Here is a 20,982-nt window from a genome sequence, read left to right as displayed (position 1 = left end):
CAGCAGAGAAGACGTACATCAAGCACGCGCACGCTGGAGCGGACGTGCACTGCGCTCACAGCATTGGTTTACTGTTCTCTGAAATATTTTCAGACGAGGAATATTGAAATGAAACTCGTTCCGTTTGTTCAGACATGAGAGGCATTCATCTTGGTAACAAGAAAGAAAAGTTTGAACAATCTTCAGGTTTTTTTTAACGTATGTCGACTTTTGTGATTATGTAGTTGAAAAAAGACTGAATTTAAATTTTTTTTTTCCCATGATTATAAAATGTGATTATTACACACTGGAGAAGGAGTGTGATTAAATGAGTTTAACATCCTTGTTCACCTTTTCAGACACGATAAACTAAATATGCGCTAAAGGAGGAACTCTATGAAGACAATGAAAGTCAATACCCCCCCAAAAAAGGTGGATTTCTATGTGCACTCATAAGTATGTAGGTCTGGGTTTACACATCTTTCCCAGGAGGTTGGTGGTGACATAATTGTCAGATTCATGTGTGTTGAAGGAGAGAAACATCTAAAATATGCAGTACTGAGGCCTGCTAGGACCACGGTTGGACACCGCATTACCATTTGCTGTGGTGAGCTGCAATATCACAACTGACAAATGAAGCAACATATTATCATTAGAAAGATGATGGAGTACATTTATTCATTTATTCATTCATTTATTCCATAAATAGTTTGTCAGGTGTATTTCTACAGCAACATTCAGACCCGTGACAATACTTCGGGCTTCACAATGAAATAAAGGAAATATATTAAAACAAAGCAAATGAGAAATACACAAGTAATAAAGAAATAGCTTTATTAAAATAGAGATAATTAAATAAGTACAACCCATTGTTTAATGCAAAGCCTGAGCAGAAATGAATGAGTGAGTGTGTCAGAAGTTCCCAGGTATTTAGATATTAATCAGCAGGTGAGGAGCAGCAGCTAAAAACCATCTTCACCTTGTTTGCGTTTGACTCTGAGAACACAGGGAAACCATGGCATAGGAAAGCGTGATTAGTTTTATTTAACAGCCATTTACATTAAGAACTGTTTCAAAGGCACAAACAAGGGAGTCAAAGGATTTTTTATGTGATTTCCCACAACTTTTACTCTTTGAATGCTTTCAAGAAGATCACAGAACATTATAAAAAAAGGCAATTTAAAAAAAAAAAGATCAAGGTAATCAACACAGTTGACTCCTGGCACTCAAATGAATTTAACAATTGAAGCTTGTGTGAATACATACTGTTGTGAGTTGTTATACATGTTTTTAAAACCAAGCTCTGTGACCTCAAACTCTAGTCCAGTGGTCCACAGGAGGAGAAAAGGTAGAAAAGCTTCATCATTGCTGTCAAATGTTCCTCAAAGCCTGAAAGTTAGTCCCAATTCTTCATCACTGTCCCCAAGCTCATCTTTGTGAACGAAATCCTGAAAACAGGCATGTCAGAAATTATTTTCAGAGGATATGCATCTGTGCAGAAATGTGTGAGTCCCTCTTACCTTTGGTTCTGGAGGCGCCTGCTGCTTCTCATTTATCTGTTCACGAAATGAGCTCTTCTGAGCCACTCTCTGTTTAGCTTCCAATGTCTGCAAGAGCACTGTAAACATCATTCAGCAAAGTAGAACCTGGAACATTTTATCAATATCTGATTTACTCTCCTATGTTTCTCTGATTTCATTTACTCTCTACTACAAAAACAGTATTTGTTCACTGTGCTCTTCGTGACTTGATATGTTATTAAAGAAAACTTGTATTTTTGTCTGTTAGAAACAACAGTGACGGCAAATAAAGAAAAGCATCATTGCAGCACTCAGTACATTTAGAGAACAGTGAATCCCAAGATTTACAGAAAGTATGTTTCTTGGGTATTTATTAACAAAAACTGTATATTATGAATTAGGATTGATGATGAATGCTTAAAATTCTGCCTTCATTTTAAATTCCATATTTACTTTAAAATGGGAAAATTACAATTGTTCAAACTGGGAAAGCTGAAAACACACTCACAGTTGGCTTTTTTTAACTGAACTGATGCACCAAAAGACTGATTTAAAATTCCTTGAGTGTTCTATGTAAGCTGACTCAGAGTGAATCTTCTAGTGTGAGAATTGAGACTGAAGCCGTTCACAGTAAAGTCCATGTAATTTTAAAGGTTTTGAAGTTTACACGTGGCTCACGGAACAAGACCATAATTGCAAGAAGGCTAAATCCAGCCTGTAGGATGACTTTGCAGGTGAAAATGTTAAAGAAGACATTAACTACAATAAATAAACTGCTATTCACAATTTGTCCACTGGGGATCGCACCATTTCACAAAGGCAACAATACAAGAGGGAGATCAGTGATGCAGCAGTGGCAGCAAGGCACCTTATTGTTAGTGAAACAGCATTAATGTTCAAGCAATGTTAGGGTGAGTATGTTAAAACATTTCTCCCGAAGCTGCAGAAATCCTCTGAAATGTGACAGAATACATTATTCTGAAGAGAAACTGCAGCAGGGGGATTTCTGAAGGCTGTTTTTCTTTATGTTTGAAATTTAACTTGATAAAATTTATAACATTAAATGTAGTGGGGGAAAAAGAAACATCTCAAGGTGTTGATTTTTAATCTACAGTCAAACCATATAACTGCTTAGAACTAACAAAACACACTGAAGGCACTGCAATCACAAAAACTGTAAAATCTAATTCCAAAATGCTATTGCGCTCCATGAAATCCAGGCTTTGAAATATTCACATATTCATTGCAGTTTTTTTTATTTACATTTCACTCAGCATCTCAACATTTCTTGAAATGTAGTTATAAAATATAGCTACAAAAATGGTCAGTCTTCCCAAAAAAAGGCACAGAGGACACACAGTAGCAACTGGATCCCTCTTAGAGAACATCTGCAAAATAGAATAAATACATCTACTGTTGATCAATATCAAACTTCGCCCCAGCAGGAGCACAGCCATCATACAATCACAGCAGAGAGCAACATCCCCAATTAGTGGAAAAAACACAGCATATAAATATATCTCCATAAAATATAAGGACTAAATCAAGGATTAAAGTTTAGTACCATCAATCAAAAAATATGAATAGAAAGATTTCAAGCATATACAGTATTTAAAATATTTGCCAAAAATTATATTCAACATTTGCCTCAGAAGAGCCTATCCTATATGGAGTAAAATGTGCAATTAATAGCATTTGGGAGAGCAGGTTTGCACTCACATTATACACATTACCACTGCTGTGTTCACACTTGTTCAGGTCTTGCTTCAGACCAAAGCTGAAATAAAAAAGTTTTTTGCACCTGGTTCGCTTCGCAATTCCAAGATGGAACCAAAAAGACACAGGATGACATATCGTCTGCAATTTATCCTCCACAAACATGCTGTGTGCAACACAAATCCATGTTTTGTTATTGCTGAGAGATTGTCACCAACTAGGAAGTAGACAAAAGCTTTAAGATGTCTGTCCTGTGTTTGGCGTGAGCAGCGTTCAGGATTAAACCTGAACGGATCTGGTTCTCACACAGCCTCAGTCACACTTCCACAAATGAACCACACCAACCAGGGTTTGTTTCATACAGGCCAAACCTGACGAGTGTGAACACATCCGAGGCAAAACTCCTAACTACTTATTGCTAAAGAAGTTCACCATACAAGATTAGAAATGGATCAATCAGACTTTAAAAGATCAATGCACCTCTGCGGTATCGGGACAGGTATGAAGTCTGTCCAGTGGTTGCATGATGCAGAATTACAAAGACGGGTACAATAAATGCTCTGTTATTTTAAAACACTCAGATACTAATTAGTGAATTTATCAGTTTATGTTTTAGAAAAAAACAAAACAAAACAGACAGATCTCGTTCCAGTCCCGAGCTTAGCTGGAAGCTAACTTCCCCAAATGACAACTGAAGGATGGACATAATTTAAAACCTCCCAAGAAAATTCCTTTTTACATCTGACAGCAAATAAACATCACTACTAATAACTTAGCTGAAAGTACAGTTAACACTAGTTATTGCTCTTTCATTAATTTGTTTACCTATGCATAGCAGAAATCAAGAGAAATTAACACAGTATGTTATACAGTGTACACAATCATTGCTTTCCCTCCAAATCACTTCAGGATGAAATCGCTACATGAGCTGTGCGTTCATGACACTTTGGCACCAGATGGTTTATTATTGCTGAAGTTTCTCCACATTCGGTCCCAAAAATGCGCCATTCTCAATGAATCACAACCTTCAGAGCTTCAATCAAATTGATCACTATCTACTAAACTTGAGACTGGTTTGAGACTGGATTTGTCTGTTCCTTTACTTTCAATTGTTTATCCATTCGGCTGCCAATCTCATTGTTTCTCATCGGTGCCTTACCAGAAGGACCCCAAAAAGATCAATAAAAACCCCAGTGAGGAAAAAAAAAAAAAGACAATATCTACCACAGTTTGAATTCTTGCAGCTCCTCCTGCCCTCAGTATCCCCCTGCATGATGACACTAAAAACATCGGCCCTTAATGTTTTAAAAGCATTAATCGACAACGTTAGACCCTGAAATCACACCATTTGCCACCAAAACGACTAACAGAATATGGGTACTTGTAGAAAACAGCAGTAGGTTTGTGCAAAAAAAAAAAAAGAAAAAAAGGGAAAAACAAAACACCCCATTACATTCAACCCGGTCAGACCCTTTTTGTCTTAACCACAAGGTGGACTACTTTGTTATAAAGAGTTATTTTCTGTTCCTCTTTCTGAAATATAATTTAAAATACCAACAATAAATCTTCAAAAGAATTTCCTGGAAGGCACAAACAAATTAAGTACTTATAAAACAGTGATAGGTGAAATGCATGATTGATGCTGCAAAAAAATGTGTATTTCCAAATTGTGAATCTCATCCGATTTTAGCAGGGAGAGCTTACTGACCAATCAGAAGTAATAGTCACCTGAAACCACCGTCATATGGTCAAACAATTTTTGATTATTGCTTTTTGAAACAATCACAGGCGTATGTTGGAAAAGATGTTTCACCTTATTTCAGTATTAGTATCTCAAAAAGCACTAGTGAGAGGTAAACCTCCAGAGGCCTGAAACATAGCAGACAAGAAAAACATCTATTGTAAATTAAAAATATGATTTTTCACAGTCATCCAGGACCTCACAGTGATGGTTTGATGAAACTCTGACTTCCTCCACTGTAAGACACGATAATGGTTCAGTGCTACAAACAACACTTCAATTTAGAAATAACATCAGATTTAGATGCAGCATCAACGGTGCAAATTCTAGCTTATAAATAATTTAAAATCACAAGTCCAAAATGGCATTTGTCTATTTCTCAGTTTCTACTTTTGTATTCGAGAAAGAGGTAATAGAAAATAAGATGATTAGTCGTTACAAAAATCTGCATTAGGCTTAGAGAGGTGAGTCCCGAAGCCCCGCGTCTTCAGATAGTGTCGTTAGCAAGAGTCTCTGTCGAGAGCCAGATCCTCGCCCCGTTCAGAAACTTGCTAATGGGAGTCCCATAGACACTGCGGCGGCACAGGTTTCCCACCGGGGTGAAAGGAAAGGAGGAGGTGAGGAAGTCTGGAGGTGTTGGGGGGTCGTCCGGAGAACTGGCCTTGAAATACATCCTACCCTGGCCTGAAGGGGGCCCCCTGGGGCTCGGGAGCGGCGTGCTGCCGGGACTGGGTCCCGTGTACTGCCGGAGCTGGCTCTTCAGGAACTCGATCTCGTCGACCAGCTGGGAGAGCTTGTGGTAGGAGGTGATGGAGCCCCCTTTGGAAATGCATGCTTCAGGGACCCAGCGCAGGAAGAAGAGCTTCCAGAGCGCCACGTGTGAGGGCAGGAGCAGCGGGATGAGGACGCCCTGCTGGTCAGCCGGTTGAGAGAACCAGTCCCGGAGGTAACGCTCGGTCGGACTCTCCTCTTTCACCGGGGAGAACTCGCTCCTCAGCTCTGACATGATGGAGCCGCGCCGGGTCAGTGTATCCTCGATCCCCTTCAACCCGTTACGCACAGACGGGAGTGCGCCTCGTGCATTGGAGCTGTAGGTTTTCTGCTGAAGAAAGCACACAAGGTTGGATCGTTTTACCACGACGTTAACGGCCTGTGGGCCAGGAAGCAGCGGCAGGCTCAGAGCAGTCTATTCTGTATTTACACTGCAGTTTGTAACATGAAAAACATTTCACATTCACACAAAAAAACACTCCTGTAACGTGACAACGCAGCCAGTAACTCAGTTCCTCACAAACCTTTGTGCGGGTGAAAGATTTCACTTCCCCGTTCTGGACACAGGCAGCTCCTTTACCCACATACATGGGGTTGTTGAAGAGGGTTTGATCTTTGTGGGAGAACTGCTGTGACCATTCCCACACAGGAGGGAAATACACAGACTGGTCCTCTCCTTGAGGAATGGCTTTACTCTTGGCAAAGTCCTGCAGAGAATTAAGATGGGAGTTATACTGAATCTTCACCTAAAGACATTTTTATGGGTAAAAAAAAAAAAAAAAAAAAAAAAAAAGAACAAGCTGAAACTGGAAACTGAAGACGATGCATGCAGAAAATAAATTTTCTATTTTCCAAGTTAATGGATGCATTCTTGATGACAAGTTACATGTTTTCCTGCAACTTTCTTTCCTGTAAATTATCTCGCATACAAGAAGGAAATGACTCAGTCTGATATGATGTGATACCAACTAATTCTGCTTTGTCACACACCATCATAGGCTGTTTCTACTGACATGCGTTCTTTAATATCTGATTTTAGCTGTATGTGAAGCAAAACTACAAACTGTGGAGAGAAGTTGTTAGAGTCTGCTGAGCAAATGAAGAAATACACAGGTCTTTTCAATCTGTTCCTCACCGTTAAGTACTGAGTCCGCTGTTTGGGAGAACTAAACAGAAAAGTACTGAAGAGTGGGATCCACATGCTATCGCTGAGCACTGTCAGATAGGTCTCTGTGAACTCAAATGCTGCTGGGTACTGGTTCATCATCTGCCACACACAGTCCAGGAACAGCATGAACAGTGGAGACTAATACAGAACAAAAAAAAAAAAAAAAAGGAAAAAAGACATGAACATGAGTGTCTCAGGAAAATGTAATGCTGGGCTTTGTCCAGACCTTTCTAAAGACATTCACCTCCTTATTGTCATTCTTTTTTAAGTGGTTGCATCTGTCCAAGAAGCGATGGCCAGCCATCACCCACTCCTTCTGCACGAGGCTCTGAAATCCAATCAGGCTGCGATAGTGAGGGTCCAGCATGAGCTGCACCAGTGAGGACACCACGCAGCTCAGGTCTCTGTCTTCTTCCTCTGTGCAAGCGAAAGACCATCAAAGTTCAACGAGCATATTCAGAGAGAAGAATCTTCCAGGTCAGTATAAACTTCAGAAGAGACAATTTACCTTGGAGAACAACAGATACATTCCTTCCATCCATGTGAAAGACTATCTCAGCTGAGTTTCTTAAAAAGGCCCTATGAAGATTACAAAAATAAAAGCATATATGTCAACCGACTTTAAAAGTTGTACAAGATTTTTGTTGATTGTCTGAGTCATTATTTCGTGAGGATAAAAATTTCAAAAAGTCAGTTTCATGTTAGACAGCTACAGGTCAGCAGACACACATAAAACAGTTATAAAACAGACTTAAAGATACTCAGACTGAATGACTCTGGGTCAATCAGGTGACATTCTACGTGCACAAACTGCTCTTTCAGCTCAAGCTTTGCATACATAAAATGTCATTTTACAAAAGCAATATGTATCTATTAGTCACCATTCCATTAAGGTCAACTCACAACCATTGGGGAAAAAGTAGCACAGTCATGTGATCAGAAAATGTTAATTAAAAATAAAAACTGCATGCAGATAACAATTCTAATGTTCTGTGTACCCTTATTTCCATACCTGACGTACTCCAGCCATCGTGAGTTTTCAATCGTTGAAAGCCACCTCTCCTCAGATTCTTCAAAAGGGTCTGTACACGAACAACCATCAATAACTTGAACAGATAAACTGCCCAGACTCAGTATACTACGTGTCTGCAGTAGCTATGGACAGTGCTGTCAGAAGTTGTAAAAGAGCTTACCAAGCACACAGATCTGCCTGATTTTCACAAAGGCACTCTGGATTTCCTGGATATTTGGCAGACACTTGTCCAGATCTATCTGGAAAACTTCGCTCTGCTGTGGGTGGCTTTTTTTGATGCCAGTAAAAATCCTAAAACAACAGAGAACAGAAACAAATTAAATAGTTCACTTCCTTATTGAAAAAAAAAAATCTACAATTTTTCATTTAGCAGACACTTTTGTCCAAAGCGACGTGATGGTGCATCAAAAATGATGGCAGAATTTTCTATCCATCAACTGCAACTGACTGATCCTGCTGAACTTCAGCATTGAACAAACCAGACCAGTGACTGAATCAGACATGCATACAGGCCGTACCTTCCATCCATCTTCCTCTGCTGCAGTGGATCTGTGATGCTGGCCATGCGGACAAGAGCACTCCCATTGGGATGATTCCAGCACCACAGCTAAGATGAAAAGCATTTATAAATGAAACATGGACCATAGGAGAGCTCGGGAGTTGTTCTAATCACCGATGTGAGATTATTTCAATGGTGGATCTCAAACCACCTAAATAAGATGAGCCACTCACAGGGATGCGATTGTCGGTGAAGAACGCAGAGTACTGCTTCAGATCTTGATCTGCGAGGGAAACTGGCACCACAATGTACTCTGGAAGACTAAAAAGGAAATCAAGGAAAAGGCTGGAGTCATGCATGAATCAAACAAGAGATGAATGAAAGCAGAACAAAACAAGGGTAAATTTTCATGTGAGGTCCAGTGTTACAGTCAGAGCTCAATCCATAAAGTTGAAAATTAACTATAAGACTTTATTATCAATACACCGCATCATTTCCCTCCGCCTACCTTTACCATCTGAAATCTGTTATTTAATGCATTGAATAACATGACATTGAGATTTTCTTAATAAGTAATTTGAATCATCTGCTGTCTTAAATATGTCAAAGTATTTTTCACTGATATTTGTGTCAATGATTGAAGAGAAAAAAAACACTACGGTAAAGACTGTCAGCACTTGAGTAGGCCATGTTAGACAATGAGTGCAGTTTACGTGAGGTACTATAAAGCATTTCTTTAAATGACAATGCTCACTTTGACCAGCCATCAGGTCACTGAACTCACATGAGTAGTATTGACCAAAACAAACACACATGTGACCGAGCTCCCCTCCAATGAGGACATCATTAAAGAACAGGGCACACAATACACAACGTTATTACATCTTTGTGCTTTCGTTTTTTGTTCAACTTCTCAACTGAGGCTGTCCTTAGGAGGTACGTGCATGTTTTTGCCACAACAAAGAAACAAGAGCTGCAAACCTTGGTGAGATGACGTAATTCTCATTGATGGAGCACACCCTCCATTCTGAAGCACCTGTTCTTTTGATCTCCCGATCCCAGTCAGATGGGCGATCAAAAAGTGGGGTGTGCAACCCTCCTCTTGTGGTGGAACCATTAACTTGCTCCCCTGGAAAAGTGGAAATTATATTTACAGACAAATAAAGCATTTCTAGATAAACACAACTGGCCCACATTGTAAAGTACTGTACCTTTAGATTCATGATATCGCCGTCCCTGATACTCGAAGCCAAAAAGCAGCTGTAGGTCTGCTGGATGTGAATAATGGGCAATAGCAAGGCAAACCTGAACAAAGACAGGAGAGAGCAATAATTAGATGTACAGGGCGCACATAATGGTAGACTAACTACGTCGTCAGAGCAGAGAGACAGTTTCATTGCCAACGTGAGTTCACCATACTGCTAAAATAAATGTCCTTTAATGATACAGCAGAAGCACAGAAGAAAACGTTGGCAGAGTAAAACTCTGGGTTTACAAGCCTGAATCTCTCTGTGACTCCACTTGATTCACACAAAGCGAGCCATTCAGTAGGAAAGCTGTGAAAAACATAGGACACTGAGAAGTGTGTGTGTGTGTGTGTGTGTGTGTGTGTGTGTGTGTGTGTGTGTGTGTGTGTGTGTGTGTGTGTGTGTGTGGAGACAAAGTTGCTCCCCACTCTGTAATTTCCCATGGTAAAATAGGCTATTACAGGCTGGCATAAATCCATATGTCGAAGAGGGGAAAAAAAGACCTGAGCTCTTTTCTAGGTTCACACTGTAATTACATCCATGGTGTTCATAAATAGGTTTAAACGGAGTGACAGAGGGCAGACACACTTTATTTTAGTCTGGCATATATAATTGACCTTTCATGTTGTTTTAAATGGAGTACACAAAATCAAGTGTTAATGCCTACATTCCACACACAAATACACCTACAGAGAAAGTCTTGTTTTATACAGTAGTGTTCAGAGAATGTAGCATAGGTGTGTAATAAAAAGCTGCAGACCCCATCAAGCTTGTTCTCAGATGACGAGAGGAGATCATACGTGCAAGTTAGTCCATTGTGACTCATGCAGTCGTTATGTCTAATGCAGCATGACAATGTTGAAGAAATTCTCATATCACTGGTTGACCTTCTATTATAATTGGGAAAAAAACCCCAATGTGTATCATTATTTCCTCACAGCGGACTTTACTGGCCGCTGCAGTATCAAGAGTAAAACACCTTGTTGTTCGTCCGCTGTGTGTGCAGGAGATGAGTCAGTCACACTGCCAGCTTGCTCTTACAAACAAGATCTAATTTCTATTTCCTTTATGTTGAGCGAGCATTGTTCGGACAGTTTCTTCATTGTTCAGCAACAGTGACATGGAGTAGTTACTCATTTCCATTCAGAGCAACAGTGACAGGACAGCACTTGAACGCTGGTGAGATATGAACATCCTTGTTGTTGAGGAAGTGGCGAGAGCACACGCACACACACACTCTCATACAGGAAAGGAAAAGTTTGGTCAGCAGCAGCATGCAGTGAAGTGAGAAGGGAAAACTGAGAAACATGAATGGTCAATTCTGAGGAATTCCTTAGTCGTCATCAATGCAAGAACGAGAGTTATTATACATAAAGTTTAAGATAATTAAAAATTAAAAGACAGATTCATTGTTTTCATAAGGTGGAGCGAGGAGGTCAAATAGTTCCAGATAATAACCTATCAAAATTACCTGAATGTGCTACACACAAAAAAGAAAGACTTCATCAACTTTAGTGTGTTCATTTTTCCACCCACAATCCTTCGTTCAATTCTGAGGCTCATTCTTGGTCAGTAATGTCTCAACAACTTTCCGTTTTCTGCTTCTCTTACCTTTTTGGCACTTTCAGGCCCAGCCTCAACAAAGCAGAACCGAATGACGCGCAGGTCTTTGCAGTACAGAAGGAGCTCAGTGGGGTTGAACTTCAGCTTCTGGTTTGAGCCCAATACTTTTTTCTTCCCCTTGGTATCATTCACTGAAAGGAACAAAAACAAAGAAAAAAATACAAAATAAATAAATAAATAAAAAAGACATGACATTGAGCAGGTAATAAAGTTCAAACACAGAAGGAGTCAATGCCAACGGCTTTTTTTTTTAAATATTAAACTGAAAAACATGCTGCTGGCCAAAGATTCCAGCTAACAACAACAGCCAGTCATGAGGACGGTGCAGTGAACCGGGGATGCCCCAACAGCCTTGGTTATATGGTGACTTCTGCTCACTGTCATTCTATCTCCTCTGTGTTTCTGCATTTCTCATGCAGCTGCCCAAAGGACACACATCCCAGAGAGGCAAACAGACCAATATCTATTTGAGTCGACAACAACAGCGTCTATTATTCATCGAAGGACAACATCTGCCAGTGAGACTTGCCAAACAAGAAGAGCAAACTTGCACAAACTCCATGTCTTTAGCAACACTTGGTGGCAAACAACCTCCTGACACCGCTCTGTAAGACCTGGTATGTTAACTCATTGACACACTGTACATGCCATGCCACAAGCTATTTCCAAAGAATCACCTCCAAACATAGACGGTTAAGGCAATAAACACTGTTTATATTATCTGTAGTTGGATTTTAGCAGAATTGAGATTTAAAAACAAGTTTCTGCTCTGTCTCGTGCTAATCAATCTCTTCACATCTTCAAAAGACAAAACTATTCAGATATTTGGGTCAACTGACACCTAACCCAGAAATCTAATCTGACGATACCTTCATAAATATGACGCAGATTCCACGACATTTAGTCGTCAAGCTCAAACAGGTCAAAAGCACAGCCTCATACTTCACCACTGTAACATAACAAACCTTGCCCTGGGCTAGAGCCCTTGTGCTGTCAGCGATCGACAGCAATGAGAGATAAGCAAAGCTAATCCAAAGCCAGGCCGTGCTGCCACTAAATCCTGTCCTCGCTGTGACATAACTTGCTATCAGATACCAGACTGGGAGAAACAACAGACGACACCAGTCAGACCAGCTGTCAAAGATTAATGAGGAGTCAACTGGGCCCAACTGTAGATTACCTTTGTAAGATATGGAAGTCAGTAGCTGGATGAGCATCAAGACAGAAAGAAATGGGGCAAACAGCTATCAAAAATAATTAAAAAAACGCTTACTTACAAAAAAGCTCAAACTGTACCTGTTAATACTTGCTCCAGACAGGTTAAAGGGATGTCATGCTCTCCAAGCAGCAGGTGGGACAGCTGGGTTTTCTGTAATGAACCAAGCATTGGAGAACCGTTCGACAGTTTAAAAACATGCAATTGTTCTCAATAGTCACTGAAAACAAGAGAATCACTGGTCGCTGTGTAGAGTGTATAAACAAGCAGTGAAGGAGCACCATTTTGCCATCGTGTCAACCATCAGCCACAAAAAGGTGAAATGGGATCTGTGCACTATTACAAACAATGCAGTGCAGGAAAGAACACAAGTTTTCCTTCCTCCTTGCCAGATGTACCAAACGTACACATAAGGATGTAGTCTTTTTCAGTGTGATGCCGATGGCTCCTGTAAAGCTAAGAGAGCAGTTCTCTGATTCCAGGCTCGTTAGGGATAAAATTTGATTCATTTTTTTTTTTAATCTTCGGAAATACCTGCTTTGATGAGGCATCTTGTGGGATGAAAGAGACCTTAAAGTTGGTGCATATCAACTTCCCCCACAGGTCATCCTGGCTGTTTTCAGTGCTGATGCATTTCTTCACAAAGTTGACCTCGTTGACCACTATCTCTCCTGGTGAAAAACAAATGGAAAAGTAAACCCGAGCGGAAAACCAACTGCTACTGTTTCAGGAAGTGCATAGGGATATTTTGAAAGTGAATAAATAAAGGGAAATTCCACACTGCAGCAATCTTGAAAGTGAAAATTTGTTCAATCTTTCCCCAAAATTTTGGATATATCTTTGTTAATAAACTTTGTTTTTCTAATTTAGATTTTCAGTGTCAACACTGATTAATAAAGCACAATACTTAAAGATTATCCCAGTGTTTTCAGACAATAAAAATGGCGCTTCAAGATTAATAGACATAAATAATTGTGCAATAACATATCTGTATGCCCATCAACACAGATTACCCAAATATAAAGAAACTGTGGAACTTTCTAGTTATCAATTCCTTTTCTGTTTGCCATCTTCCTCTTCACTTGAGCTTCACACATTAAGAGGAAGAAGAAGCACCAGTGTCAAAGAGCTGTTCCAAGCAAATTGTAACACTTCATCAAATGGTTCACATTTCAAAGATTAAGGAAGATTAAGGGCCCATGTACATGTGTATCGGTTTCATAAATAGTTGAAATAGTTGTCTGGTTACATGATGAGTATTGGCCACATTTAAAACACTTGAGGCCAAGAAGCAAGCAACAAAATGTTATTCGATCTGTCAAAGCATATCAGACACTGTAAATTTATCATAATGGGATGTTTTAGCACACATGATTCTTGCAATTTTGTGAAGGGATAAGCTTCAAAACTGAAGGCTGAAGAAATCTAGAAACCCAAAACTACTGCCATGCGAAACCTACATCATGGTGTTTACTTGAGCTTTAGGTGAACAAGGCTGTATTTTATATATATATATATCTACACATCATCTTTTATAAGCACGCTGACCCTAGCTCCATCAGACAATCACAAAGCGATGAAGGCGTAGAAAAGATTCCAGCTATAAAAAGTAGCACCACAAATTTTTTAAAGATGTGAAGCAGAGCTACTGGGTGGAGGCCTGCAGACAGTTACTTCAAAGCTCCGTTTAGACGAACCGACCCAAGACTGAAGTGGAAAAAAAAAAAAGGAAAAAAAAAGGAAGCTGATCATGAAACCTGCTTAATCTGTTTTGCTCTGAAGTCAAGATGAGAAAAGTGCAACAATCAAAACTCTAATAAACATAGACATGATAAAAATGTCATGATCCATTAATTTGGGAAAATACATAATTCAGTCCAGTAATTTGGAAATATGCATTTCCAAAGGGGAACTCCAAGAAAACTTAAAACAGTAAAAAGATCAGCTTCACAGTTTTTGCTATTGGTCTGCCTTGCCATGCTACTGCAAGGACAAGTAGAAGTGAGAAACAACCAGAAATATTACAGAGATGAACTGTTTGAGGGAAATTACCGTATTCGGAACTTCTCGTTTTCACCCCGTCTTGTGCAATTTGTAACAGTTCGGCTTTCAAACATGTATCTGATGCAAGTAGCGAGCCATATTTAAATGACCTTGCCACAAGTAGCAAACCATAGACGTTTCTCACGCAGCAGAGGTTTCACAGAAATACAGTGAGAAATCTTGTTGTTTCACCATTTCTGGCTTTAAAAATGCAAATTTTGATCGGCTTTACAAAATGAATTAGGTTTTTGCACATCCAAATGACATGGTGAGATTCAGACTGATTTTTTTGTGTGTTTTTTTAATATGCATACACTTCCTGTGGGGTTTAAATTCCTATAAAGGGGGTAATGCTTTTCCTTCATTCAGTTCTTGGACAACACAAACACTGCCATCATTAAAACTGTGTTATTATTATTATCATTATTAAGAAGACATTCTCCACAGATGATGAACAAGAGCTGTGCTGCACAGGGTGCTTTGCTATAAATAGTTGTGAATGACTAAGACATCAATGTTCTCATGTGAAGGTGCACTCAGAATGAGAAAGACCAAAAACGCCAAATTAAAGCTTTTTTCTTTATTTGCAATCTAAGATAAAATACTCACATTAACATTTATTGAATTATCATCTGCACATGTTCATGGCAATTCATAAATAGTCTACAATTCCAGAGATTGATATAATCTCCCAAAATTCATTTTTAAATATCTTCAGTGCATGTTGAAGTTGTCGACTCATGGCATGACAGACCTCTTGGTGACGACTGGAAGAAAGGACGATGGTTTTATTGAGTAATGCCTTGAACTCTGATCCACCATACAATCCAACCATCTGAAGGATTTATTAGCTCGAGTCCCAGTAAAGTGGATGTTAACAGAGCATAAGAGGAAGGGGTGCACCACTCAGTGAAAAAATTTTGACTGCCAACAAATGATGAGATTAATGCTGATTATAGATTTGTTGTGGCACCTGCTGTGACTGAACTGGATACATGAGAGAGGAAGTGAACTTTTTGTCCTGGAGGCTTAAGCGTGAGAAAATGGCACAGAGTAAGTTTGATAAGTCTTTTGATAATTACCACACGGGACACAGCCAGGGTAGAGGCTGGACAATCTTGTGGCAAGGACGTCTGCAGTGTGAGTGGTTTTATACCACACACAGATTGCACAACAACAACTGCAGCCGTTTTGAGACCACCTCCTGTTGAGGTCGTTCTTCGGTCCTGTTTACACAACAATGATCTCAAGTGAAAACACAAAACATTCATTGTGTTCCGGGCGTCCATTTCCATGACAACATTGCCTTTGGGCCACTGTAAAAGAAACTTTTTGAGGATGGTTCCCAAAAGGTTTAAAAAAAAAAAAAAAAAACCCCACTCGGGCTCTGTTGTTGTGTATACGTTCAAAAATGACAGTTTCTGGAAATGCTTGGCCCCATCTATGTGCAGATGGTAGAAAATAGTTAATCTGTACATGTACGCCATGAATACGGTAAACAGTTTGAATGTACATGCACGAGTAGATGGACAACAACAACGGCGGGCTTGAGAGCTGCATGACTACCAGTTGATATTCTCCTTGGAGTTAGTAGTTCTATGTTAGAGTCTCCTGCAATAGCAATCCAACTTTGTTATCTGTCCATACTTCTGTCTGTGTATTCGCCAGTGTTAATGTCTATAGCATATTGTTCTGTGCTTATGTGTCGTTTCATGACAAAAACAAACAACAGCACCCAATAGTGGCCCAACATGCTAACTACATTGTTTTTAGCGTTCCTGGTACAAGTTTTCTAAATGTTCCCCTTTAATATAAAACTTTCCTGAAACAGAAACGCAAAAACAACACATTTTTACTATAATTTTAATGTAAACATAGTTTTAGATTGTCTGTTTCAGTATTCCCACAATTCACTTTTGGTTTCACAGTTTTGCTCGTGACTGCGAGAAGCTTGTACTGAAAAATGTCCAAAGAAAACATTCTGCACACTGGAGTATTAATGGCTCTTCACAACATCTTATTGATGTGTGCAAAACAGCACCGCCTCAATTAGCTAAGGTTTTGCCAGAGCAGAAATGCTTGTTAGACTAGTTTGTAAAACACTGCCGGATGTGTGAGACAAAAACACAGCAGGTACGCACATGCACAGTCAATGCAGAAACTTTGAGGCAACATTAAAAATCTAACAAAATGAAACTAAGGTTGCTTTCGTAGGCCACAGCTGGGTTCAACATCTTAATGGAACACCCTAGATGACAAAACGTTCATGTGAACTGAGCTATCTCCATGTATCCTCAAAACCGCTTCATCCTGTTCAGGGTTGCGGGCACTGGAGCCAATCTCAGCTACTTTGGGGGAGGGCGGGGTCCACCCTGGACAGTTCGCCAGTCTGTCTCAGGGCTGATAACCATTCATGCTCACATTCACACCTAAGGCTAATTTAGGGTTACCAATTAAGCTGATATGCATGTTTTTGGACTATAGAAGGAAGCCTGAAGACCCGGAGGGAACCCACGCACACATGGGGAGAACATGCGAACTCCACACAGAAAGGCCCCGAGCCCCGGCCGGTACCGGACAGGACCTTCTTGCTGTGAGGGAATAGCGCTAATCACTGCTCCATGGTGCGGCCAACTGAGCTATCTACTTTTCTGAAATTGTCCAAATACTGCCACATCCAGTGTTAGAAAAAAAATTCTTCCTTCACAAGTACCTGCAGCAGTTTAGTTAGAATTTACAATGAAAACTGTGTTTTATGCTTCAGTTACAAACCGAAACACAAATACCAACATTGCATAAGATCAAAGCTGTAAATTAACTAAATAATCACGGCTGTCATTATTTATTAAGGTGAATTAAAACAGAATGCCAGGAGCTGAATGAGAGAATCATGATCCAGGCTAAAGACACCTTTGAGTTAATGACAAACAGACTTTTGTTGCCAAAGTACAACTTGTTTGCCTACTCAGCAATGTTTCCACTTTGCAAGGAGAAGCTGGACACAGTATGTGATATACTGCTTAAATATTATTAGAAAAATAAAATGTGTAACTTGGTCATTGAAACAAGGGTCATCTAAAACATTATCCCAACACTGTCCAGCCTGCTTTTGCTCAAACAGTATGCTCTTGCTTGGACAATACTCTTTGGTTAGGTGCCAACTATTATTAAAACGAAGAAAATGAACTCACCTGGGAGTAACTTAGGCTCCAACTTCTTAATGGGTTGCTCAACAGCTTTCTTGTCAGTCTGGAAACATAATAAAATGCCATATTTGTTACACACAAGCTGATGGTCGATGATTCATAGCAATGGTGGAATTAAGAAAATGTTAATTGATTGTAAACAAATGACCTTATAAAAAGTATTTAAAATTAATTATTGCCAACAAACAACAATGTTAAATACTGAAATATGTTCAAATGTGTTTTAGTAAAGCAATCTTAAGCAGGAGTGACAATGGATCTGGTGCCCTGTGAAGTTGTATGTAATACAGATCGGTGCAAAGAGATGAGTTTTATGTTTAATCTCAGAGTTAACCCAATTAATATATATATTGTAAAGTATAAACCATGTAATTAGACTGTCATGAGACAGGTTAGCTTTACCCCACTGATGATGTGCTGTTGCAACAGTAAACATTCCGCAGACAGGCAGCCTGAACATCAGGACTGAAAACACAGACTGCAATCAACAGTTACAAATCCGTTTCCACAAAAGTTGGGACAAAGCTTAAATTAAAAAAAATAATTTATCTACATACCATCCTCTCTAAAGGCAAACTGAATGTTCGCACTTCAAAGGACTACGAGTTTTATTGCTGCCTGAAAGTCGATGAACTTTTGACAAAACTATCCATGCTATTTAATTTATTTAACTAGCGAAATTCAGTTTATTTTCACTGTGTGAGCTCTTACCACATGTTTCTCAATACTCTTATTAGTCTGAAGACTGACAGACACAAATGACAAAACACTTTTGTATTTATTTTGGAGTTGGAGTAGTAGAATTTTTGTTCAACTTACAGTAGTATTTCTAGTTCTGATTCTAAGGAAAAACATGTTATGTAGTACAAATACCACAATCACACAGTAGATGTGTGTCAGTTCAACATGACACTGAACTTTCAAATGTATGAATCTCACTGAAGAAAAACACCATGAAATGACGTGGTGTATGTTCAGCTCACAGTTGTTCATAGCATTTCATTGTACTCATTCTGGCCGAAATGGGAAATCTTTGCTACCAGTGTTGTGAACAGAACTACAATCTGAAATTACAATCTCTTCCTACAAGTCTTGACCTTGCCCATACAAACTGGTTTTATGTGGACAGGATCCACGACTGACGCTAAGCAAACCCTTTCACTGTATTCATGGGGAAGTCTACACACCTACAGGCAAAACGAGGCCAACAGGAGTCAACAGTCACACTGGGAGGGGAGCCAAATTATATTTGGAAAAATCAGTTCTCCTACTCTACGTAAGGTCAGATTAATCATGTCAGGGTTTCATTTCTGGACACTGAGCAGGTGTAAAATTTCCCTTATCACAGTCAAGTGCCGTTTTACTTGACAACTCCTAAACTCCGCCATGCAAGCCCAGAAATGTGTTATATAAACCTGACCAAATACTTTAGGCATGTGAAAAGTGTTCACGTTTTAGTGTGTAAATGACAGCATGTTTGACAGGAACACATTTGAACAGTACAGTCAGTTCGTAGTTGTGCCAAGTCAAGAAAATATCGTTTAATGAGCATGAAATGTGAACGACATAGTTTGTAATTAAAATACACTAAAACACACCTGTACTGGAGGAAGATAACTCTTGAAGGTTGGTTTCATGGGTTTGACAGGAAACATTGTTTATATCCGCCCTCACGGTGATGTTCACAAATGGCCGTCTACTGAGTGGGAAAAGGGGAAAAAAAACAACCCCAAAAGAAGCCTTCAGGAAAGTTTAGGTCAGCTTTTCTCTCAGTTAATCCAAGACGTCCGTGTGTAAAACATTCATAGAGACGGGCAGGGCCAGCGGCGGCACTCCTCCATGTCGACAGGCGGTCCAGATAGCAGGTTAGCTCTCCCGGAGAGAAACTTGACAGAAGTTAACGTCTGCACGTCGGCGTTAGCTCGGTTAGCTCGATAGCTTTAAGTACCACATGAAGTTTCTAACTGTATTTACCACGCAAAGATACAACCACGAAACAACACCGACGCGTCAGTTAACTGTCTACATTTTTTTTTTACACCTGTTACCGATCAAGTTAGCTTCGCCCACTTCCTCAAACTCTGAACTAATTCAACCAAACGCGAAGCCCAACGCTGTAAAGGATTTAACGGCCATGTTTATACCGAGCACTTAGGTCCCGCCCTGCTTCCGGGCTCTCTCTCTCTCTCTCTCTCTCTCTCTCTCTCTCTCTCTCTCTCTCTCTCTCTCTCTCTCTCTCTCTCTCTCTCTCTCTCTCTCTCTCTCTCTCTCTCTCTCCCTCTCTCGCTCTCTCTCTCTCCTATCATCATAAGCCCGTCATTGAAAATTATAAAGTTACAAGAATTTTGTTTACCTTTGCTAAGTTAACTACATGGTCAATTATCCATGGACTACAATTCCCATCATGCACCACTAAGTTTGTTGCGACTGCCTCCTTTTTTGCGTTCATATTATTATAACAGTAGCCTTTCATTTTCTTTTTCCTTTCTTTTACTTTATTTTTTTCGAGCAGTGTTTGGATTCACCACATTTTGTACAGCTCTGATGTCATTTGAAGCACCAAATAAGTGGTTTTTTTCCTGAAATTCTGCCAAGAAGTTATGTACGTATGTTTACAGTCAATTTTGACATTGTTTGTGCTCAGATGTGCCGCCCATTCTGTCAATCTCTCCAACAAAAATAGCTGTCTTATTTAAATACCGCAAGAATTTTTTAAATGATTTTCTTGTCCAATAATCAAGCCATGATAAATATTGTGGTATTTACTCTAAAAAAAATAATAAAAAATGTTTCTTTATTTTCTACTAATAATGTAGTGTGTATGTGGGTTTGATTACAGAACTGATTAATTAATATTGTAGAGCATGAAAACAGATAGGGTGTGTAGAACTCAGGAATTAAGATATAGACAAAGGGGTAAGAATAAATAAGCCTTCCTTGTTACCATTCTTTTTCATACAAATGTGTGTTGTGTGTGTAGGTATGTAGTTATAAATAACTGATGTAATATTTTTTTATTTCATTTATTCAAGGATCCCCCATTAAAATCACAAAGTTTATATTCAGACTTTTTCATCTCGGAGTCCAATATGTTCATTTATACATGAAGTGTACATCTAAAAGTGGTATATAACATGGTGTATATGTACTTATTTAAATATATTGTGATACATTTTGATATAAATTATTATTGTCATCACTGTCATCATCATCATCACCA

The 20,982-nt window shown here is 39.4% G+C and overlaps 1 protein-coding gene across 3 annotated transcripts; it reads right to left on the bottom strand.

The window, feature by feature from the left end:
- Positions 1 to 640: 640 nt before the first annotated feature.
- On the bottom strand, positions 641 to 19,906 carry mtmr10 (myotubularin related protein 10). Of its 3 annotated transcripts, XM_030091626.1 has the most exons (18): positions 19,361 to 19,906; positions 17,748 to 17,805; positions 13,048 to 13,184; positions 12,594 to 12,666; positions 11,286 to 11,428; positions 9,639 to 9,732; positions 9,409 to 9,556; positions 8,661 to 8,748; positions 8,447 to 8,535; positions 8,089 to 8,219; positions 7,908 to 7,977; positions 7,404 to 7,474; positions 7,140 to 7,312; positions 6,863 to 7,033; positions 6,252 to 6,434; positions 5,635 to 6,058; positions 1,500 to 1,597; positions 641 to 1,427 (listed from the first exon to the last, which is right to left on the bottom strand). In XM_030091626.1, the coding sequence occupies exons 1-18, from the start codon at positions 19,415 to 19,417 to the stop codon at positions 1,362 to 1,364; spliced, it is 2,274 nt and encodes a 757-aa protein (XP_029947486.1). In that variant the 5' UTR covers positions 19,418 to 19,906; the 3' UTR covers positions 641 to 1,361. The 3 variants fall into 3 exon arrangements, with proteins under 3 accessions (XP_029947486.1, XP_029947470.1, XP_029947478.1); XM_030091610.1 differs by lacking the exons at positions 641 to 1,427; positions 1,500 to 1,597 and having other exon boundaries at positions 2,588 to 6,058; XM_030091618.1 differs by lacking the exons at positions 641 to 1,427; positions 1,500 to 1,597 and having other exon boundaries at positions 2,588 to 6,055.
- Positions 19,907 to 20,982: the final 1,076 nt, after the last annotated feature.

The sequence above is a fragment of the Salarias fasciatus genome, chromosome 1 (genome assembly GCF_902148845.1).
Source record: "Salarias fasciatus chromosome 1, fSalaFa1.1, whole genome shotgun sequence".
Taxonomy (NCBI): domain Eukaryota; kingdom Metazoa; phylum Chordata; class Actinopteri; order Blenniiformes; family Blenniidae; genus Salarias; species Salarias fasciatus.
The sequence above is the reverse complement of the archived record's forward strand: the minus strand, read 5'-3'. Positions and strand labels throughout refer to the sequence as shown.